The sequence below is a fragment of the Haliotis rufescens genome, unplaced genomic scaffold, assembly GCF_023055435.1.
Source record: "Haliotis rufescens isolate VD_foot unplaced genomic scaffold, xgHalRufe1.0.p SCAF_21, whole genome shotgun sequence".
Lineage (NCBI taxonomy): Eukaryota > Metazoa > Mollusca > Gastropoda > Lepetellida > Haliotidae > Haliotis > Haliotis rufescens.
The window spans coordinates 7,919,362-7,944,559 of record NW_025963902.1 but is presented as its reverse complement, the minus strand read 5'-3'; the positions used below and the strand labels follow the sequence as shown (position 1 = coordinate 7,944,559).

Below are 25,198 nucleotides of genomic sequence, written 5' to 3'. Positions count from 1 at the left end.
GGTCACGATGACATACTGTTAATAAGTAGCTTTTGCTATATTGTTTTTGTTACTGTGCGGTCTCACGTATATCTCATTTATTGCCCTGGTATATGTCCTTGCCACACTGTCATGTCAGGTCAAGGTCACGGTCACGGTCACGGTCACGGTCAAGATGAAAACAAATTGTTCCGCTCCTAACTCGAAAAGGGTTCACTATAGGTCAATGAAACTTGGTACATGCCATCCTTTGAGTTGGAGACGGGTTGTTTTAAATTGTTGATCGGTGACTTACGTGTAAGGTCAAGGTCACAATAAAGGGTATTCATTATTTTCTGCAGATGATTTTTCAAAGTGATTCATAAACACATACTCATGATATAGTCGGAATCGTACAATCGACTCGCCGTGCTCGTGAAGTTTCACTGATGTGCTAAACGTCTACTAGCCGAACCAAATTTTGTCTTTCCTCCCACATTAAACTGACACGCCCTGCATTATACTGTTCAAAGGCGGTTATGGTTATGCTGTGTGAAGTACATATGTCATAATAATATGTTTAATAAAAGAAAAATTCAGTAGCATTAGAAATTGATGTTAACGGTTTTGCTGTTTATCTATCAAAAGGTTTATAGAGATTATTTCATATTGGTTTATGGTCTACGTTTGTGAAAAGAGATATAGAAATAATAACTTTATTTAATCTGAACGAGGCACTTATATTGTTTATCACCTAAAACGTTGAAGCTATATGGCATAATTGTTTTAAAACAGGTTCGATGAGAGTTCATTGCCGTTCTCACTAAATATCGAAAATATGCTCCATGCCCATGTTAGACTATGTTCATCGAGTCTTTGGAAGGCATTTAGAAGTGATACACATAAGGAAGAGAATATATGGATGTCAACTTCTTTATTATGAGGAATACAACGTTTCGATGTATATGCTTACTCCTTCATTCACCTGATGAAGGAGTAACTGCCCCCGAAACGTTGTGTTCCTCATTAAAAGAAGTTGACATCCATATATTCTCTTCCTCATATGTTCATTGAGTTCTATATGAAATATGACACAGACCTTTGTGAATACAACATTAAAAATAACATTCTCACATACGTAGCTTATGAATACATTGAGTATTGCTGACTATGGCATTAAACAAGAAAGGAACAATTTGTTTGTACAAAGTTGTCACAGACATTTTTATGTTTATTTGTGTTTATTTTACCAGTAGATAAATCCAATCCACCAATTATGATATTTAAACCATGCAAATGAACATCATATCATGAAGAGGTTTCTATTAAAAATGATTTGACGGTATTTTTATTACAGAATAAATGAACCACAGCGTCATTGATACAATATTCTCCAAGTTCTCTCAAATCAAAATGACAGGTATCCCGTGTTTCGACTGTAGGGTTCAAGTGTACCCTGAAAAGAACCAAACAGAATTAAGTACTCTTCTCATATTCACCATATGTATTTGACACTTGTCATATTTCATTGCAACAACTGAACACCCAGTGTGTGTTTTGGTGGACCTTGGGTTGTTGTTAGCTGTTGGACGAGACAAGGGAAAACATCAGTTGTGAGTGATTCATCATATTTTGGATATACAAGACTGAGTAGCAACACTTTTGAGACATGTTTCCAGGAACTGATGCTGTCAGAAGATGAATGAGAAGTATACAGTAATATACGTTTATAACGAACACGCTTATAACGAACTGACGGATATACGAACTCATTTTTGGTCCCGGCCATTTGCTGTATAGATGCTGTATATATGCTTATAATGAACTACGGTTATAACGAACTAAAATTAGTGGTCCATTTGAGTTCGATGTGAAAGGGATAGAATAGTTATCAAATCTCCACGTGTCTCACCTCGAACACTGCGTTCCCGCAACTTGGAGGAGGGGTAAAGATTTCAGCACTGGCTGCCGTGTCTGTGATGTTCTGGATCCATACTGTCTCAAACACAGACACTGAAAAAATCAGAGTGAGTGAATGTTGTTTTACGCTGCAGTCGGCAAAACTCCAGCAATTTCAGAGTTTCCTGAAAATACTCGAATATCAGCCAGACAAACCGAAAGTGACATGATGTTTGAAATTTGGGTCCGATGACGTCCATCATGATCATCGCCCCCAAAATGTAGCCGCTCGTTCCGTCCTGTCTGATCTCACATGTGAGACTGGAATCTTCTTCTAGGAAATACCCACTGGTGTCCCACCATGAAGAGCATCAGTAAGGTAAAACTGGCAGATGTACATTTGCTTTCATAAAGTTACGTTTATTATTACATGTATTATTATATAATTATCCATATTTTCTTTTACAACCATTGACCGTATTTGCCATACTATAATGCAGGTGTGTTATGTTGATGCGATACCACGAGTAAAAACATTGAAGATATATGTGTAGAGCCAAAATACTCATCCTGTTGATGAACATTACGCCTGCCAAGCAAACTCAATAATCATTTGGCTATCTCATCTCCTTAACGTATCATACCAATACTACTTTTGATGGTGATGATGATGATGATGATGATTATGATGATAATAGTTGTGATGACGATGGTGACGATGGTGGTCATGATGATGATGGTGATGTGATGATGATGATGGTGATGGTGATGACGACGATGATGATGGTGACGACGACGATGATGATGATAGTGATGATGATGATGGTGCTGCTGCTGCTGCTGCTGCTGCTGACGATGAGGATGATGATATTCATGATGATGATGGTGACATTGGTGATGATGTTGCTCCTGCTAATGATGACGATGACGATGATGATGATGATGATGATGATGATGATGATGATGAACGAAATAAAAGTACTGAAGTTTACCTCCATCCCGGTCGGTGCCGTACGTATCTAGTAGGACCGGCTGCATGGCGTAGGTGTAGGTCAGTTCCGTGGTCAGGTTGCAAACCTCCCATTTAAACCTTATCGTGGGCACCATGTCACCTAGCGCAGATTTTATCCATATGTAGTCTCTACTATCTGAAAAGAAGAATGGACTACAAAGATGGACTCGCCTGCTCGTCATGGAGAATCTGACCAATCTAAGGGTGGACCTTGAATAAGACAACTTTTAGAAGTAGACGGATGACAAAGTAGACACAATTTATCAATTTATGGATACTTCTTTATTTGACTGCGATGGCGACGTTTCCCTATAGATCCTAATACAGTTGTCAAGTAATAGTTTAAGGACAACGGTATCAATTCCGAAACAACGCCATTACAGTCAAATAAAGAAGCTGTTATCCATACATTGTGTCTACTTTGTCATCCAAAAGTTGCCTTCCGAAGAAGATATCCTTAGGTGAGAAATTGCATCACAGTTTAATGCTTTGTAGACCATTGTGACCATCGGTTACCATGACGTCAAAATCATATGCCATCCATATTCTTTCTTGTCTTCTGAGTGGCATCAGGCAAGACTAAAACGCTACATTTCATACAAATTGTGTGAGTGGTGGGTGCTGCCCCTGCTTACCCCTTTCGCAGACACCTGGTGTCATCACTGATTCTTAGTGATCCATTCATATCATTTTCACAGCTGTGTGCTTCACGCCCAATGGAATCTGTTTCGATGGATAATTGAGATTGGTTATTATATTCATTAACACCAAAACTCACATGCCAAAACCCACGATTGGTGTGCTCGGAAGGGCAGGCATCTCTGAATATCGGGTCTTGTAGCTGGTGTACCGACTTACCCGGCATACACTCCTTCTTGAAAGGCTCATCCAAGGGGATCTTCACACATATCTCTTTGCCATCGATTGTCACCACATCATACAGGATGTTCTGTTGAGTACAGATAATTTACATGACAGTAAACTACGTTTATAACGAACACTCTTATAACGAGCTGACGGATATAACGAACTTATTTTTGGTCCCGGCCATGTGCTGTATATATAGTTCATATATGCTCGTATCAAACTACGGTTATAACGAATTAAAATTTGTGATCCCTTTGAGTTCGTCATAAACGTAGTTCGTAATAAACGTCGTTTACTATAATGCATGTAACGTGTATACAGTATATCAACCACGAACAAATACCGGCCTATCACATCATATCGGTTGGGACCCGTTAAGAACCGGGATTCGAACCCACAGTCATATGTTCCTGGTGTGTCCAAGGGACGCAACTCTGCACAGCAAATTGTGGCATCTCAGAAGACAAGACCACCGTGCCACCACGTCTTGCAATAAGTGAAATATTTTTCAAAGCAGCGTTAAACCTAACTCACTCACTCACTCACTCACACATCACGTGTTTTCACAACAAAGTGGCACTCGTGAAGAGCAACCTCCTCGTGGTGGGTGCTGGGTAACGCTAATCGCTCTTCCCCCGTGTGGAACCGGGGTAGAATATTTCCACAGCCTCCCATTGCTGGTCGTAAGAGGCGACCAAAGTGGGCAGCCCGTTTGCCGTGGGTTGCGTCCCTGTGTCGGCGGAGGACGGGAGTCTGGTAGTTGAGGGCACTGGTTCCAGGAACAGTGTTCCTTTGCCCAACACACTACTTCGACCCTTACTTTGCCTAGACGGGTGGTAAGATGGGCCCGGTCTTATCAATCGGCTGGTCACGCCAAGCCCTGTGCATAAAATTGTGTATGCACACAAGTAATTTTTATAAATGTATTATTTTGACTTGGTTGTGTATAACATGCGTGAATTCTCAAACTATTAATGTAACAATTTGCCTAGAGTCTTATGCCTGAAGGCGGTGGCTCATGGGCCAATCTGGTGATATTGACCTCCAAATTCGGTATGTGTCCAATTTCTTGTCATGGGCCGAGCCAGCCTGGCATTTAATTTGGTATACAAATATTGCTATTTGCGTCATATTTGCTGGAGTATACCATCCCTGTATCCCTGGTGTTTGCATCTTGGATATCCGTTGCACCATAACACCGTTCTTTGTAACACTCCGTGGTGGGTGGGGAGCAGGGGTGCTGAATTACTTTATTTCATCATGTCTCACCAATACCCTGGTTCAAACCGATCAAAACGTAGACATGTGGATCTAGATGACACTGATCAAAATGATAAATTATCTCGTGGACTGGACTCCTGGGCACGATTTATTGTGATAGAGGCAGCTGATAAAGAACCCTTGAAGCTTAATCCTTTCGCTATTTCAAAAGCTGTTTCAGGAATATGCGGAGAGGTTAAAAATGTGACACGGCTTCGTAGTGGCGCTCTACTTGTTAAGTGTTCACGTAGACAGCAATCTCTGAATCTGCTATCTTTAACTACATTTGCTAATATTGAGGTTGCTGTCTCCGTGCACAAAACCTTGAATTCTTGCCGAGGCATTGTTCGAGACAGAGCTCGTTGCCTGTCGGACATGTCGGAGCAAGACATTACAGATGAATTGACAAGTCAAGGGGTAACTGCAGTTAAGCGCTTTACAATGAAATCTAGAGACGGTGGCACCATCCCGTCTAACACCTATATGCTAACTTTTGCACTGTCCACCCTACCTACATCTATTAAAGCTGGTTATCTTAACATCGGAGTGGAGGTGTATGTCCCCAATCCACTCCGATGTTTCAAGTGCCAAAAGTTTGGACACGGATCAAAATCTTGTGTTCACTCCGTCGTCTGTCAACGCTGTGGTGACGGCCACGAAAACACCGACTGTACAGCTGACTTAAAATGCGTAAACTGCAAAGGTCAACATCTGGCTTCATCACGATTATGTCCTGAATGGCAAAAGCAATCAAAAATCCTGAAACTCAAACATGAGAACAATATCTCGTTTTACGAAGCTAAGAAGCTTATTGAAAATCAATCTCCTCAAACTCCACTGACCAGAACCTATTCTGCTGCTACAGCTATCTCTACTCCTTCAACTCCTCCCACAGTGTCAATTTCTATCCAGACTGATTTGACATGGATTACGTCAGATCAACCTGTTAGGATATCTTCTGTCATAACCTCAAATAGTTCTTCGACTCAAACAATAAGCTCATCTGAACCGTTGACTGATGAATCTGATGTTGAGTCTGGTCCTAAAGAGCCAGAGGTTGCAGAACCAGCTAATATCAAATCTGCCGTTCCTACTCTAACAAGAAAAGAAAGAAAAAAAATAAACAGAAAACAGACTACCATAAAATCCTCGTCTTCAGAGGTTCTTCTCCAAAACTCCTTCGGTGCTCTGGACATGGATGTAACCCCATCGTCCCAGAGCAATAGTAGGAGTCCTTCTTCCTCACGTGCCCGTGAGAGATCCCCCATAGAACCACCATGACACATTGTCCTAAATTAATTCAGTGGAATTGCAGAGGACTTAGGAATAATTTTAATGACGTTCAATTATTAGCACAAGACTATAACCCATCAGCTTTTAGTTTACAAGAGACCTATCTTAAGCATACTGATAAATTTGAATTGCGTCAGTACAATTCTTATCATTCTTTTTCACCTCCAGGTGATAAAGCCACTGGCGGTGCTTCCATTTTGGTGAGGCAGGGCATCATCCACAGTCCTGTTCATCTCAAGTGTAACCTTCAGGCTGTTGCTGTCCGTCTTACTCTACAAATAACTTTAACACTTTGTTCCCTATATATTTCTCCATCCTCAAATTTGCAGCAGTCTGACCTTCAGGATTTATTTGACCAACTCCCTAAGCCCTGTATCATCATGGGTGATCTTAATGGGCATAACCCTCTATGGGGAAGTTCCACTTCAAATAATAAAGGGAAAATCCTTGAGGATTTTATTGCTAACAATAATCTATGCATCTTCAACGACGGCTCGAACACATATTTACATCCTGCAACAGGTACGTACACTGCATTAGATCTGTCAATCACAGATTCTAACTTATATAATGATTTTGAGTGGTCAGTCCATGATGACCTTTGTGGCAGTGATCATTTTCCGACAGTGCTAACAGCTATAAACCCAACTGATGATCCACCTATAACAAGATGGAATTTTTCTAAGGCAAATTGGCCGTTATTTCAGAACATATGTACTGACAAATTGCAACATGAACTTTTTATGGATGTACCTGACCCGATTCAGTTGTTTTCCGATCAACTGAAAGGTATAGCTGATGAAACTATTCCTAAGTCCTCTGTGAACCCACATATTCGTAAACCATGGTTTACTTATGAATGCAAACAAGCTAGGAAGCGTAGGAAGAAGGCCGAGAAATACTTTCGACGCCATCCTACTGTTCATAATTTGAATACTGTAAAAATTACTTATGCCAAGGCTCGACGAACTTTTAAACTCCATAAACGACAGACCTGGAAGGATTATGTTTCCAAAATAAATTCTCGCACGCCTATGTCAAAGGTGTGGAACATGATCCAAAAAATCAAAGGCAAAGGTTCCAAATCAAGTATTCATCATCTCAAAGATGACAATAATTTATTGACAGAAAAATCAGATATTGCAAACAAACTGGGTGAAACTTTAGCCAATCATTCTTCTTCGTCAAACTATAATCCAAAGTTTCAGAAGTATCAACAACAACAAGAAAGGAAAAAAGTCAATTTTATTTCTGACAATGGCGAAGATTATAACGAAGTATTTTCACTACATGAGCTACACACTGCTTTAGCTCAAGCTCATGATACTGCAACTGGTGCTGATGATATCCATTATCAGCTTCTAAAACACTTGCCTGAATCTTGTCTTACAACACTACTGAATATTTTTGATGATATTTGAACAATGGGACATTTTCATCCTTCGTGGAGAAATGCCATCGTTGTACCCATACCAAAGCCTGGCAGGGATCATACAGATCCATCCAATTACCGACCTATTTCATTAACTAGCTGTGTTTGTAAAACCATGGAGCGCATGGTGAATAATCGCTTAGTTTGGTTTTTAGAAACCAACAATTTAATCAGTGATATCCAATGCGGTTTTCGTAAAAACCGAAGTACAATTGATCATTTGGTTCGTTTAGAATCATTCATTAAAAATGCTTTTATAAACAAACAACATGCTGTATCTATCTTTTTCGATCTTGAAAAAGCTTACGATACCACTTGGAAGCATGGTATTTTAAAAGATTTACATGACTTTGGTTTAAGAGGCCGCTTGCCTCAATTTGTATCACAGTTTTTAACTGACAGACAATTTCAAGTTCATGTTGGATCAACCCTGTCTGATCATTATAATCAGGATCAGGGGGTTCCACAAGGCAGTATTTTGTCTGTGACCTTGTTTAGCATAAAAATAAATAGTTTATCTAAAGTATTACATGACTCAATCGATGGGTCATAGTTTGTGGATGATTTTAATATTTCATGTCGTGGTAAAAATATGTGTACAATTGAAAGACAGTTACAGTTGTGTCTTAATAAAATTCAGAAATGGTGTCTTGAGAATGGCTTTAAGTTCTCACAGACAAAGACAAATTGTATACATTTCTGTCGGAAATATAAAACCCATAACGACCCAGAGCTCTCTTTAGATGGTACTCCAATTAAGGTTGTAAAAGAGGCCAAATTTCTGGGATTGATTTTCGACCACCATTTGACGTTTTTGCCACATATTAAATATTTAAAGACTAAATGCCTGAAGGCCCTAGATTTGTTGAAAGTCGTCTCGAATTCTAAGTGGGGAGGGGATCAGACATCCCTCCTTCACTTATATAGATCATTAATCCGCTCTAAATTAGACTATGGCTCCATTGTGTATGCTGGAGCTTGCAAGAGTAATTTAAAACAGCTTGATTCAATCCACCATCAAGGACTTAGACTGTGCCTTGGTGCTTTTAGAACTTCTCCTGTTGACAGTCTCTATGTCGAGGCTGATGAACCCTCTTTGAAACTACGCCGTATTAAATTATCTCTTCAATATATCACAAAATTGCACTCTAACCCTTCTAATCCTGCATATGACTCTGTTTTTCATCCTCAATATGAAGAACTGTTTCTGAGGAAACCAAAGCTGATTCCCCCACTTGGAATTCGGATTAAATCAAATGTTATTGCTGCCCATATAGATTTAGATCTCATCTCTCCTTACCGCCTTTTGTCTTCTCCTCCCTGGCAGTTGGTGAGGCCAGAAGTAGACATTTCCCTCACACGTTTTATAAAATCTGAGACCAATCCACTCGTATATCAACAAGCATATTTACAGTTAAGAAATAAATACGACACTCACCGTTCAATCTTTACTGATGGATCCAAGGATGGTGGCCAAGTAGCATCTGCCACCATCATTGGATCAAAACATTTATCGTCCAGAATACCAGATAATAGCTCTATATTCACTGCTGAGGCCAATGCTATCCTTACAGCCTTGGGATACATTCAAAAACAATCTGTATATAAACTATTTATAATCTTTTCTGATTCTTTATCTTGTCTTCAGGCACTAAAAAATGTCTCTTCTAGTCATCCAATCATTTTAAACATTTTAGAACTTTATAATGATCTTTCAACTGGCCAATACGACATCGTCTTTTGTTGGTTGCCCAGTCATGTGGGCATAAAAGGCAACACAATGGCTGATGCTGCTGCTAAAGCAGCCCTCAACAAATCTGTGACACCACTTCTACTTCCATACAGTGATTATAAACCTGTGATCAGATGTTACATCAGAGATCTTATGCAAATGAAGTGGGACACCCAAGTAGGTATCAATAAATTACATCAAATTAAGCCAACTCTCGGTTACACCTACTTGGGGTGTCAGTCCAGATTTGAAGAGGTCATTTTACGACAGTGTCGTATTGGCCATTCAAGATATACACACGAATATCTATTAAAGGGTGAGGATCCTCCGTTTTGTATCCCTTGTGATGAGAGAATCACAGTCAAGCATGTCCTGCTTGACTGTATTGATTTTTCCATTACAAGGGATAAGTATTACAAAGTTTCGTCCATCAAGGATCTTTTTAGTATCAGTGCTCATTTACTCATCGGTTTTTTAAAAGAAATAGAATTAATGGATAAATTTTGATTATAATATGTATAGTATATAGAAAGTGATTTTAATTTGGTAAATTGAATTCATGACTTGGATTGTTAGTGGCTGTATCTTCACAGGGAGTTGAAGTATCGTAAAACAATTGTCCCCCTGGGAAGGTACGTAAGTCCGGTATCATTCAAAGTATCTTTTCATTTTGCTGTGGAGCGCATGGTGAATAATCGCTTAGTTTGGTTTTTAGAAACCAACAATTTAATCAGTGATATCCAATGCGGTTTTCGTAAAAACCGAAGTACAATTGATCATTTGGTTCGTTTAGAATCATTCATTAAAAATGCTTTTATAAACAAACAACATGCTGTATCTATCTTTTTCGATCTTGAAAAAGCTTACGATACCACTTGGAAGCATGGTATTTTAAAAGATTTACATGACTTTGGTTTAAGAGGCCGCTTGCCTCAATTTGTATCACAGTTTTTAACTGACAGACAATTTCAAGTTCGTGTTGGATCAACCCTGTCTGATCATTATAATCAGGATCAGGGGGTTCCACAAGGCAGTATTTTGTCTGTGACCTTGTTTAGCATAAAAATAAATAGTTTATCTAAAGTATTACATGACTCAATCGATGGGTCATTGTTTGTGGATGATTTTAATATTTCATGTTGTGGTAAAAATATGCGTACAATTGAAAGACAGTTACAGTTGTGTCTTAATAAAATTCAGAAATGGTGTCTTGAGAATGGCTTTAAGTTCTCACAGACAAAGACAAATTGTATACATTTCTGTCGGAAATATAAAACCCATAACGACCCAGAGCTCTCTTTAGATGGTACTCCAATTAAGGTTGTAAAAGAGGCCAAATTTCTGGGATTGATTTTCGACCACCATTTGACGTTTTTGCCACATATTAAATATTTAAAGACTAAATGCCTGAAGGCCCTAGATTTGTTGAAAGTCGTCTCGAATTCTAAGTGGGGAGGGGATCAGACATCCCTCCTTCACTTATATAGATCATTAATCCGCTCTAAATTAGACTATGGCTCCATTGTGTATGCTGGAGCTTGCAAGAGTAATTTAAAACAGCTTGATTCAATCCACCATCAAGGACTTAGACTGTGCCTTGGTGCTTTTAGAACTTCTCCTGTTGACAGTCTCTATGTCGAGGCTGATGAACCCTCTTTGAAACTACGCCGTATTAAATTATCTCTTCAATATATCACAAAATTGCACTCTAACCCTTCTAATCCTGCATATGACTCTGTTTTTCATCCTCAATATGAAGAACTGTTTCTGAGGAAACCAAAGCTGATTCCCCCACTTGGAATTCGGATTAAATCAAATGTTATTGCTGCCCATATAGATTTAGATCTCATCTCTCCTTACCGCCTTTTGTCTTCTCCTCCCTGGCAGTTGGTGAGGCCAGAAGTAGACATTTCCCTCACACGTTTTATAAAATCTGAGACCAATCCACTCGTATATCAACAAGCATATTTACAGTTAAGAAATAAATACGACACTCACCGTTCAATCTTTACTGATGGATCCAAGGATGGTGGCCAAGTAGCATCTGCCACCATCATTGGATCAAAACATTTATCGTCCAGAATACCAGATAATAGCTCTATATTCACTGCTGAGGCCAATGCTATCCTTACAGCCTTGGGATACATTCAAAAACAATCTGTATATAAACTATTTATAATCTTTTCTGATTCTTTATCTTGTCTTCAGGCACTAAAAAATGTCTCTTCTAGTCATCCAATCATTTTAAACATTTTAGAACTTTATAATGATCTTTCAACTGGCCAATACGACATCGTCTTTTGTTGGTTGCCCAGTCATGTGGGCATAAAAGGCAACACAATGGCTGATGCTGCTGCTAAAGCAGCCCTCAACAAATCTGTGACACCACTTCTACTTCCATACAGTGATTATAAACCTGTGATCAGATGTTACATCAGAGATCTTATGCAAATGAAGTGGGACACCCAAGTAGGTATCAATAAATTACATCAAATTAAGCCAACTCTCGGTTACACCTACTTGGGGTGTCAGTCCAGATTTGAAGAGGTCATTTTACGACGGTGTCGTATTGGCCATTCAAGATATACACACGAATATCTATTAAAGGGTGAGGATCCTCCGTTTTGTATCCCTTGTGATGAGAGAATCACAGTCAAGCATGTCCTGCTTGACTGTATTGATTTTTCCATTACAAGGGATAAGTATTACAAAGTTTCGTCCATCAAGGATCTTTTTAGTATCAGTGCTCATTTACTCATCGGTTTTTTAAAAGAAATAGAATTAATGGATAAATTTTGATTATAATATGTATAGTATATAGAAAGTGATTTTAATTTGGTAAATTGAATTCATGACTTGGATTGTTAGTGGCTGTATCTTCACAGGGAGTTGAAGTATCGTAAAACAATTGTCCCCCTGGGAAGGTACGTAAGTCCGGTATCATTCAAAGTATCTTTTCATTTTGCTGTGATTTTATTCGTAGCATTTTTGTTGATTTTAACTGTTTGGCTAATCTTTCTGATCATCGCCAGTAGCCCGAGGGATGGTGTAAATCCTGCTGGGGACCATGTAGGTAGCAGAAGTACCGTAAGTCCCCATGGTCCCTAGTATGGTGGCCTAGCTTCGGTTGCTGGCGATCTACAGCCCGTTTTTATACTGTGTCGTCTGATTTAATTTGATCGTTTTATTGCTCTAAAATTAGTTTTTAAAATTATAATCTGTGATATATTGCTAATTGTTGTACTGTCCTTCGGCGACAGGTTTTTATATATAATATAAATGTTTAACTTGTTCAAGTCACGATATGGCTGAAATAGTGCCGATGTGACTTTAAATATTAACTCACTCACTCATTCACAACAAAGTCTATTCTTGGGAATGTTCCGTTGTCATGGTGATGTGGTGCACTTAGGAACAACGCATTCTAGTATTGATACTTTACCCCAGAAAAAGTATTATAGTAGTTTATTCAGCAATTTCAAATTAATAATCTTGAGCAATTTTAGTCCTGGTCTGATTAAATATATAAAATAAATAAACTTAGTAACAGGCAGACCAATATTCACTTACGTTGGGATAGTCATAGAGGCGGAATGTCACGAATGGTTGTCCGTCCGTTTGTCCATACTCCTCTCTCGCTATCATTCTTCTATCCTCGTCATAGAACACCTTCTCCGAGCTCTACCACACAAAAATAAAGCGTAAGATAGCGTTCCGTGCATCACGCTACAACGAGTCGTTATTTGATCATTGAAGCAACGAAAAAGTAGTGAGACAGTTTGGGCTGGTTAAAGGGAGTCATCAAGCGGTACCAAGAGACTGGGAGACCTAAACGAACACATGACCTCAGCAAAAGATATCTGTGTTACAAATACCAGTTCGGATTTCTGTATAGAAAAAACACAGTGACAAGATACAGATGATAATACAAATAATAAAAATGATTACATCAACTATTATTAGTTATGATGATCAGGTAAAGGAAGGCAGATCAGGGAGCAACAAACTGGTAGAAACAACAGAAATATATCTTTGAACTTTGTTTCAGTGGATTTGGAACATAATGCTGAGGACAAAGAAGTCTTACCTTGACCTTCAGATATTATTAATCTATTTGGTAGAAGACTGTTTCAAGTCTAGGATCAACTTTATACATGATGTACTCACGTTCGTCAGGTGAACTCCATCTTGTGTAAACTCCCCCCTAAACTTGGCGGCAATGCAGTTGAACTGTTTCCGTAAACATCCATCAAACTGAGAGTCCGAAGGTAAAACATTCACCACCACCAAATAATATAGAACCAGCAGCATGACGCCGCACAGACCTAGAACACAGTTTAGTGGCAGAGGTGTCTTATCTGTCTTATCTGTGGAGGTCGAACATGGGAGATAAGGAACAGCGTGTGTGTGGAGTTTGTTTGAATGACCAGTCAATCCAGTGATTGATTTTATGAGCCACGCCCCACGACGTCGGCGTACGATGATATGCAACCATGACCCACACCCACACACCAACACACCCACCCACACCCGCACCCCAAACAAACGAACACACACACACACACACACACACACACACACACACATAAACACATACATACAAACACACACACACATATATACATACACACATATACTCACACGCAAGAGAAACGCAAGTCGAGTATGCAGTATACATGTTATATATTTTTATATCAAAAGTAAAGACAAGAAATACTAATAGGGCAAGATTGACACAAATTTGACTGAAGACAGTTTCATGGATTAAAAGGCAGATGACATAATTGTTTTTTTCAAACGTTAAGACTTATAAAGTTTCGGGTCAATACCCAAAATGTCAGTCAATACCTGGTGAGACCACCATTAGCATTGATCACTGCCACACATCTCCTGTACATTGAGTGGATCAGAAGATTTGTGAAGGCCCTAGGGATCCTCCTGCACACATCCAGAGCACAACACAAGTGTTCGATGGGGTTCAGATCAGGGCTGAGGGCTGGCCACGGTAGAACACGGATGTTGTGTTGTTGCAGAAAGGCCATGGTAGTTCTGGCAACATGGGGACGAGCGTTGTCCTGCTGGAAAATGTGTTGTTGATGTTGTGCAAAAAATGAAACAACGTGGGTTCTGATCACTTGGTCGATATACCGCTGAGCAGTGACGCCGTGTCCCCGACCTTGACCATCATTCAGAAAGCACATGGGTCCAAGTCTCGCATTAAGTCCAATCCCTGCCCATATCATGACGCTAGGTCCACCCCATGGATCCCTTTCCACAACGTTTCTGTCAGTGAAACGATCACCTCGACGCCGCCAAATTCTGACTCTTCCGTCTGCATGGGAGACACAAAAGCGACTTTCATCAGAGAAGATGACACGCCTCCACTCACGATGACGCCAATTGTAATGACCCTGCGCCTACTAAGGTCGTGCTTGTCGATGCCGTGGTTGGAGAACAGGACGACGTGCTGGTCGGCGACATCTGAGGTTGTTGGAACGGAGACGTCGGATCACAGTGTCCCGGCTAATGTGTCGATTATGTGTTCCTATGGTCTGTCGAGCACTTTCACTTGCAGTTAGGAACGGGTGTCGCTGGTGTTGACGGGTAATCTGCCGATCTTGTCGAGGTGTGGTGACCCTAGGACGACCGCTCCGAGGAAGGTCATCTGTGGTCTGTGTAGCATTGTATCGATGCAGGAGATGGTAACTTGTTGTTATGTAAACGTTGAAATGACGGGCAACATCTTGGACAGACTCTCCAGCTTCCAAACGTCCGATAGCCTGGTTTCTCTGAATTTGAGTTAGGTGTGATATTGTTGACCAAGGAGTGGTAGGTCCAAGAATCGGCCACAGTTTTATACCCACTACAGTTCGTGACAGTTCGTGCATTTTCGATTTCGCGATAAATGGGTGCATGATACCCACAGATTCATTGAAATGGTGCGTTTTGGCGATTCGGTTTTTATGTTGCGTTTTTACTCGGAGCTTCCAAAAAACAACAAAAAATATAGATAACACCATCAGGCTTCACTACATGCTAAAACTCGTATCAATTTATGGTTCCGTTTTTGTTCCCTATTTGCTTAAAACCACTTGCGTTTCTTTTGCATGTGAATATACATACACACGCACACAACAAGTTATTTTTTATGCTTCGAGCACACACATATATGTACAGTTATGAACATAAAGGCGTGAACACTGGACAGAGATCTCTATACAGTAGAAGACTTCTTGTCTCTGCACTGGACGTGAGTGAGTGAATGAGTTTAGGTTTAACGTCGCTTTATACAGTTTTGCGGTCATATCACGGCATGTCGCTTTATGTGAGTTTAAAGCATTGAAGTTATGCATGTCTAAGACATTTACTACTTTTTTAATCGCAGTAACACGGCCATGGATCTGACAAACCTAGAAACAATCAGGGCGAACCGGGATTCGAACTCCCGTTCATAGATTTCCTTGAAGGTGTTTGTATACTGATGCTGTTGTTGTATTTGTTGTGGTATTTATTGTGGTATTTATTGTAGTATGTGTTGTTGTATTTGTTGTAGTATTTATTGTAGTATTTGTTGTAGTATTTGTTGTGGTATTTATTGTAGTATTTGTTGTAGTATTTGTTGTGGTATTTATTGTAATATTTGTTGTAGTATTTGTTGTGGTATTTATTGTGGTATTTATTATAGTATTTGTTGTAGTATTTGTTGTGGTATTCATTGTGGTATTTGTTGTATTTGTTGTGGTATTTATTGTAGTATTTGTTGTTGTATTTCTTGTTGTATTTATTGTAGTATTTGTTGTTGTATTTGTTGTATTTATTGTAGTATTTGTTGTTGTATTTGTTGTGGTATTTATTGTAGTATATATTGTCGTATTTGTTGTAGTATTTGTTGTAGTATTTATTGTAGTATTTATTGTAGTATGTGTTGTTGTATTTGTTGTAGTATTTATTGTAGTATTTGTTGTAGTATTTGTTGTGGTATTTATTGTGGTATTTATTGTAGTATGTGTTGTTGTATTTGTTGTAGTATTTATTGTAGTATTTGTTGTAGTATTTGTTGTGATATATATTGTAGTATTTGTTGTAGTATTTGTTGTGGTACTTATTGTAATATTTGTTGTTGTATTTGTTGTGGTATTTATTGTGGTATTTATTATAGTATTTGTTGTAGTATTTGTTGTAGTATTTGTTGTAGTATTTGTTGTTGTATTTGTTGTAGTATTTGTTGTAGTATTTGTTGTAGTATTTGTTGTTGTATTTGTTGTAGTATTGATTGTAGTATATGTTGTAGTATTTGTTGTAGTATTTGTTGTAGTATTTATTGTAGTATTTGTTGTAGTATTTGTTGTAAGATTTGTTGTAGTATTTGTTGCAGTATTTATTGTAGTATTTGTTGTAGTATTTATTGGAGTATTTATTGGAGTATTTGTTGTTGTATTTGTTGTAGTATTTATTGTGGTATTTATTGTAGTATTTGTTGTAGTATTTATTGGAGTATTTATTGGAGTATTTGCCGTCTATCTGTCTGTTTCATTTATGAATAACGTGTGTATTCGTCAGTTCAATTTATAGTACTACGTTCACATATATTAATCAAATTCTGTCACGCTGTGACTGTTTCCTGTGTAACATATGTGATATCATGTGAATGATATTTAATTAATGAAAATAACAAATTAGCGTTGACAATAAAGCCTCCTTATTATTGCACTTTGACTAATGTTCACACCAATACATACACTCTTCAAAAAAAGAAACGCGCAGGTAGAATTTTAGTAAATTTATTGTACCTAGCATAAGTATTGCTTGCAGTTTCATTTTCATCTATATTTCGATCGCCGTCCCTTTTGACAAAAGTACCCGCAAACAAAGTAATACAATATATAAGGCCTTATTTCAAAACAAAAATATATTTTTATTGGTGTTAAAAGACATTCACCCGACATGTAACATGTTCCCTGAAACATCACAATCAATTTAACAAATTACAATACAATACAACACAACACAATACAATACAATACAATACAATACAATACAGCACAACACAATACAATACAATACAATACTATGCAATAAAATGTCAACCAATGCGATCTTCAACACTCCGGGTTTTCACCATCAAGCCGTGATATAACTGAAATTCTCTATTATACAGTTTAAAGCAGTGCTAACCCAAGCTCATGACATCTTCCTGAGGCAAGGGCTTTAACTGACTATAAAAGTCCAGTTTCCACCGTTGCCGAACTACGATAGAATTTCCAGCGTCGATCGTAGCGCCACCAGTGGCAATTACGATTTATGTCCCTTCTATGTCTCTCCTATTGACCAATCAGATTCCATCTCTCATATCACTTGCATTTGCTTCTGACACAATGGCGATAATCAAGATCAAACCACTTGAGCACCTTCATTAAAACATGAAAGGATTTGCAAAATAACTGTCGACGCCCCCCAGTTGGCGGCACATATACCCTGCAAATCCGGCAGTCGACGGAAATGTGCCCCTTGCAGTTCATATTGTTTACGAACCGGAAGTCAAGTTCGTTGCGCGATTTTGAGTGGACTAGGCATAGACACGTGAGTCCAGCCAAAATGTACCTCCGGAATTCCAGCCTAGTTCGGCAAGGGTGGAAACAAAACTTTTAAGGTCATGTAACACCCTTGCCTCGGGAAGATCGCGGATGACCCAGACTGGTTGGTCTCTGGCATTGACGTTTTATATCTATAAAATCAAATACATTACAACCCACTCCAAAGACATTAACGTTACCGACACGTGCTCATATCGGTTAAAGCAAGCTGGCAGTTGAAGAAGGTGAACGCCAATTGTGATGCCTTTATACTTGTACATTGAACATGAAAATGAACATTGAATGCATCAGTTACAGTCATCAAGTGTATATCGAAACCGCAGTTGACAGTCCGCCATCTTCTCCTGGTAGAGCTGGTTGAACCACTCGTTCTGGGCCACAGTGAACCAGTTCTTCCAATCGCCCACTTCACCTGGAAAGTAATATTAACTGATTATGTTGATGTCACATTATGAATGTCTAATTGTGTGAATGTCCCTGGGGATTCTAGGGGCGAATAGGCGATAAAATGGATCCGCTGGGTCCAGTGGATCTGTAAACTGGATCATTGCGCGCCACTGTACTCCAACGGTGTGAACGTTACTCACAGTATCAACCACTGTTTTTTTTCTGGATCAGACACGATTATTAACAGGTCGCCGGCATAAAGCGAGAATATGATAAGTTGTTTGTTTGTTTATTGTTTAACGCCGCACTCAGCAATATTCAAGCTATATGACTGCGGTCTGTAAATAATCGAGCTTGGACCAGACAATCCAGTAATTGATATCAACATCGATCTACGTAGTCAGCGAGCCTGGCCACCCGATCCCGAAAGTCGACTCTTACAAAAGCATAGTCGCCTTTTACGACAAGCATGGGTTGCTGTAGACTTATTCTAACCCGGATTTTCACGGATGTATATGATAAGTAACACATGCACTTGAAGTGAAGGTGAAAGTGCAGATGCTACCATGATGTATTCTGCAATGAAAGTACTGATGAATATTACAATGAAGACGAAACGCCGTTTTGAACAGTATTTCACTTATACTCGTATCAGGGCGTGCCAGTTTACTATGGGAGGAAAGCCCGAGGTGACGCAGGTCTCAGACGTTTACCAGAAATGCGAAATACAGGAGCACGTGTTGGGTGCCGACACAACCTATGCAAACCGGGATTCGAACCAACAATCACAACCACAGAATTCTGAATCACAGTTTTCTGGAGTGTCCAAGGGACGCCATGGGTTACAGAAGATACTGTGAAACCCATTACCTCGGGTTGTACACACAAGAAGGCGGTTGAATAGCCTAGTTGTGAAAGCGTTCGCTCGTCACGCAGAAGGTCAGGGTTCAATTTCCTATTTGGGTATAATGTGTGAAGCCTATTTCTGGTGTCCCCGCAGTGATATTGCTTTGATACTGCTAAAGGCGGTGTAAACCATACTCACTCACACATGCTAAAAAAACATGAAATATTAAATGTCCTGAAACGTATCTGTTATAAAAAAGGACCGCCTCCGTGGTCTGGTGGTAGAGCGTCCGCCCGGAGAGCGGAAGTCCGGGGTTCCAAAAGACGTTAAAAGATTGTACTTGTTGTTACCCTGTCTTGCGTCGGCTCGGAGTCAGTATACTGTGTCTGAGTGGGGTATTCATGTTAAACTGCGGCATGGTATCTCAGTGGCCTAGCACTATAAATCAGCATCAGTCCGGACTAGTACAAGCAGCCACACAAACACACACACACGTACATGCACGTCGCTTTATAAGTGCAATAATCTTGGACGCGACGTTAAACCCAATTTCACGTCACCTCACCTGTTATAAAAAAATCAAGATTGTTCGACTCCACCTCAAATGTGTAAACAGTCACCCGCATATTTGAGAGACACTAAATACCTTTCCTGAAGACTACAGACTGCCCGTCATGCAAATGGTTTCTGCCTTTGATTCGTTTCAGATTTGTAAAAGTCACGTGGTCGCTGACTTTTTGTAGAAATCTGTCGTCTCTATGGAGATCAAGAAAGTCGTTGATCTTCTTAACTCCACACAGCGTGTCCTGGAATAACGGTATTACGAGCATACATTTATGTGTTGAAAATTACGCACCGTTACCATTCATCTAAACAGTATAAATATGAATACGACAAACCAAAAAGGTACAAATCTGAGAGTAGAACTTTCACGACATTTTAATCATGTAAATTCTATCAACTGGATGTATCGAGAATCTCACCCTCGTGTCTTTTGATATCAAATATATCAACACGAGTGGACAGAAAGTGAAAAAACTCAGAGGCTTTCCGAGGAATTTTTCCACTTTTATCTCCGAGTGTTCAGTAGCAGAGCCATTAGTGATGTCATTTGATTGTGACGTCATTGTAACCATGACATTACAATGGTCTGCAAAGCATTGTGATGCAATTTCATAACAGCAATATCTACAATGAAGATATCGCTTGATCTCACCCAAGCGATATCTCCTGTGGGAGCCAGTTTTGAATGATAAATCGTATTATCCAGACAAAACCGTTACCAGTGAGCCTTAACATCTCTACAACTGATACACATCGTACCTCCTTTAGATCTTCATAGAATAGAGTGAGAACGGGAAGATCCGGGTACATTGCTTTCCCTCTTTCCCAGTTGAGCACGTAGTCAAACCAGGATCCGAAGGCCACTGATAACAGAAATATGGTGAGCGAGTTGTGTTTTACGAAACAGTAACACATTCCTAGCTCTATCATGGCGGGTAATAAACAATCGAGTCGGACCCAAGCAAACCAGAGGTCGATAGCATGAGCAACAAATGCGTAGATCCATGCTCATGAAGGCAATCATAGGATTGTCTGGTCTGGACTCGATGATTTACAGACCGCAGTCATGTAGTTGGAATATTGCAGCGTTAAACAACAAAGCAACAAAACATTCCCCTTTGTGGAACGTATTCAATTACCAAGGAATGATCAAAGAAAATTAGAGAGGATAGTAACAAAAATGATCAAAAGTCGTTTATCGTAAAACTGATCTTTTTTCAAATATCCTTCGGAAAAAATAAAATGAAACATTCATTTACATTTTCCCTGTGTCAGCATCGGAAGAAAGCTAGCCCATGTTCCCTTGTAGCCGGTCAGATGCCTCATCTTGATACAGAAGTTGTAGAACGACACAGCAATGTCCTTGGGGTTCCTGAGGATATAGATAAGCTTGCACTTCTTTTCCAGAACCTGCGTTGGAAGCGACCGGAAGTTGACGTGTGAGCTGAGGATTCTGGGAGACGGGTTTTGCGCATATGTTGCTTCTGGTACATATTCTAACTGGACATCGTTCTTTTCAAAATTAGTCTCGTCCAACCGGCCCAACTTGAGGAGACGAGTTATCTCATGGACCCAGTGGGAACCTGTAGGTAATCAGAACTTGCAGTCACATTTACGTGTCACTGGACACAGCGTTTTTATTCCAAAATCTTCCAGACAGCCAAAGCTGATTACTAATATACAAAATACATTTGGTGAAATATTAATAACGACGTACAAGCCAAGGAGTGGGTGGGTGGGTGGGTGGGTGGGTGAGTGAGTGAGTGAGTGAGTGAGTGAGTGAGTTGGGTTTAACACCACTTTGAATATTATTGCAGTCATATCACGGTGTGTCAGTTTAATGAGGGAGGGAGGCCCGAAGACCTGGTATGATGCTGACAAACCTAGAAACATAATCAGGACGAACCGGGATTCGAACCCACGATCATAAGTTTCAGGCGTGTCCAGGGGACGCAGTTCTGTGACAAATTGCGTCGCCTTAGACGACATTGCCACCCGTGCCAGCTTCATGCACTGGAACGTATGATGTGATACAAGGCATTTGCCTCAAGGGGACAGACATGGGTTGGGAGTTTCGTTCGATTTTCGATCACTGCCTCAAGACATGAGTTTGTGTTTTACATGTTTGTTGTGTAACGCCGCACTCAGCAATATCCAAGCTATATGACGGCGGTCTGTTAATATTACAGCCCCGAGGGAACATGACCAGATAATCCAGTGATTGATATCATGAGCATCAATCTACGCAAGTGGGATACGATGACGTGCATCAGTAAAATCAGCAAGCCTGACCACCGATCCCGTTAGTCGCCTCTTCCGGCAAGCATGGGTTGCTGAAGACCTATTCTCATCCGGATCTTCACGGTTTGCAAGACATGAGATTGTTTTCTCTGATAAAGGGGCCGTACATTCTTTTAAAGGACACAGTTCTTAAGGACACCCAGTATGTCCAACGAACATTATTTGTGCTATCTGTGTAAACTTAAAGACACACTGTATGCACACAGCCGTAAGTCCAAAACAATCATAACTCATTACCTGATTTGGGAAACGCTGATACGATGACGTCATCATGACGTATTTTTATGTGTTTAACGTTTCTGAGGACATCAGCAGGAAAGTGGGGATAACGTTCTCCATCGTGTTCCATCATCCTGAGGGAGTGTCCATCACAGTCGACCTCCTTAATGACCGACATGGCGACACTTTGTGAACAGGCAAACAACCGTCCTGTCAAAATATGAGATCAAAATGGCTGGCGATGCAAAGCTAAATGTTCAATTTTCGATCAGATCTGGTTCAATTGCAGAAATTCTTGGCTGTGAATCCTTTTTAATCTGGTTTTGTTCTTAGTGACGTTCGGGTTGTCAAAGAACGAGGTATGACGACGTCCCTTTTTGGACCGTGTGATATGCATATACTTTGAGAAATGTGGAAAACTTTACAAATCATTGTGAAAGATATCAGTTGTGTTCATATGAATGAGAATCAAACTTGTTCATTTCAACAATTGCATATTTGGGGGTTATAACAACACTAAATGCATAGATAAGGAAAACTTTGAGAAATGTGGAACTTGTGTCAAAAGCCTGATTTTAGAGGAATGCTTGTTTGCTTGCTGTTTAACGACACACTATTCCAACTGTGTGACGGCTGCCTGTAAATAATCGAGTCTGGACCAGGTAATACAATGAGTTACATCATGAGCATCGCCCTGCGCAATTTGGATACGATGACATGTATCAACCAAGTCAGCGAGCTCGACCACCCGATCCCGTTGGTAGCCTCTTACGATAAGCATGGGTTTTTGAAGACCTATTCTAATCCGGATCTTCACGGTCTATTTCAGAGGTTTCAGAAAGCGTCTATTAATAATGTGCATCAAGTCTTGGACCCAAACTGATTTTCTTAGGAAATTCATGTACCATAGCAGTACATACATACATATATATATATATATATATAGTACAAATTCATCATGGGTCACGGTTTTGATCATACTAGGTTTTCATTTGAAGTTACGAAAATAGTCCATATTTATACATTTTCAAGCCAGAATTACAAAAGTTTAACCTGTACATGATTGAACATTGATGCCTGTATATGATTACGAAATGAAGTAAAATGACACTTAATCATTTATTCGGCTTGTATTTATCTAAGTATTTCAAACGCATAGGTGTCAATCTTATCTCATATATGCCAAACGCGTGCGTAAAACATTTGAAATTGTACAAATTCCTACTAATTTCTGTACCTGTAAATTGAAGGTTAATGTTTCATTTCTAACGCTAGAAGTTTGAAATTGCAAACTCTTCAACTCTTTACAATTGGCATGTACACACATTTGGTTTAGTGTCGCTAGCCCCTGGCATATATGACATAACAAACCTGTCGGGATAATGGACGGGTATGGTGAGCGAGTGAGTGAGCTGGGTTTAAAGCCGCTTTTAACAGTATTACAGTTATATCACGGCGTGTCAGCTTAATGTGGGAGGAAAGCACGAAGTGATGCAGGTTTCAGACGTTTACCACATCGGTGAAACCCAAGAGCACGGGTATGGTGCTGACAAATCTAGAAACATAATCGGGGCGAACCGGGATTCGAACCCACAATCATAGGTTTCTGGCGTGCCTAAGGGACGCAACTCTGCACAGCGAATCGCGGCGCCTTAGACGACTGGGACACCCGTGTTCCCGGACGGGGATGGACACCAAGTACATTTCTACATTTCCAATCTGGACATACATGGCAATATAACCAAATAATTTGGAATACTTGGAATGAGTGCATTCATATTAATATCAATACTATTCCAAACGTCAGGAAACGGACTTTTTCTGTCGTGTGTAGTTGGCAGCCATTTGAACATGTGCGATTACTTCGATCCATGATGAATATTGACATTTGCTCTGACGTTTTGAAAAAGACTCGAATATAATGTCTTTGTATGGCGTTCATAAAGATAGAACGGAAAGTTGGATCTTCCTAACAGGATGTGGGATGACGAGGGTTTTCATTCATTCGTAACACACCAGAGAGGAGGAAAGAAATCTGTCTCTGATATTTTTTATTACTTTTTTAACAAATATAGGAAACGGGGACTGGTCCCAGTCTAGGTCTAACGGGGTTTGAGTGTGTGTTTCATGCTTTATTGGGGCAACTGTTATAGAAACTGCATGACAGAAGGTATACATTTGAATCATGGAATTATTACAAACGTTAACGTTATCAATACGTAACAATGGCTGAAAACAGTCGCGTTAACACTGCAAGCTTAAGGTCCAGAACCAATACCGGTATTAAATGCATCACCATCGATTGACCATTACCGTTTGTTACACTCTTAGCTACCATCAAACATAGGTGTGTATTTCCTTTTGCCCGGTAGTTAAGATCAAAACTCGACCTAACAAATATAAAATTATACAAGACCAAGTCCTTAAATGGCATTTAAAAGTGATGCATACAAGGAAGAGAATTTATGGACGTCAGCTTCTTTATTATGAGGAACACAACGTTTCGGAGTATATGCTCCTGATGAAGGAGGAAGCTGATGCTCCGAAACATTGTTCCTCATAATAAAGAAGTTGACATCTATAAATCCTCTTCACGTATATAAGACCAGTTCACAAACAGCATCTATTTCACATAACGATTGTAGAATTATGTTATACAGTAAACTACGGTTATAACGAACTCAAAGGGGCTACTAATTTTAGTTCGTTATAACCGTAATTCGTTATAAGCATATATACAGCATACCTACAGCATATAGTCGGGACTAAAACGTTAGTTCGTTATATCCGTTAGTTCGTTATAAGCGTGTTCGTTATAACCGTAGTTTACTGT

The 25,198-nt window shown here is 39.6% G+C and overlaps 2 protein-coding genes across 2 annotated transcripts; both read right to left on the bottom strand.

The window, feature by feature from the left end:
- Positions 1-1,283: 1,283 nt before the first annotated feature.
- LOC124111496 lies at positions 1,284-13,808 on the bottom strand. The gene is made up of 6 exons (XM_046471218.2): positions 13,621-13,808; positions 13,024-13,134; positions 3,728-3,818; positions 2,850-3,005; positions 1,871-1,971; positions 1,284-1,414 (listed from the first exon to the last, which is right to left on the bottom strand). Exons 1-6 carry the CDS (start codon positions 13,762-13,764, stop codon positions 1,367-1,369), a joined length of 651 nt encoding a protein of 216 aa, XP_046327174.2. The 5' UTR covers positions 13,765-13,808; the 3' UTR covers positions 1,284-1,366.
- Positions 13,809-17,265: 3,457 nt separating this feature from the next.
- LOC124111460 (sulfotransferase 1B1-like) lies at positions 17,266-22,521 on the bottom strand. Its single transcript, XM_048401056.1, has 5 exons — positions 22,384-22,521; positions 21,105-21,428; positions 20,605-20,708; positions 19,928-20,087; positions 17,266-18,459 (listed from the first exon to the last, which is right to left on the bottom strand). The coding sequence occupies exons 1-5, from the start codon at positions 22,496-22,498 to the stop codon at positions 18,335-18,337; spliced, it is 828 nt and encodes a 275-aa protein (XP_048257013.1). The 5' UTR covers positions 22,499-22,521; the 3' UTR covers positions 17,266-18,334.
- Positions 22,522-25,198: the final 2,677 nt, after the last annotated feature.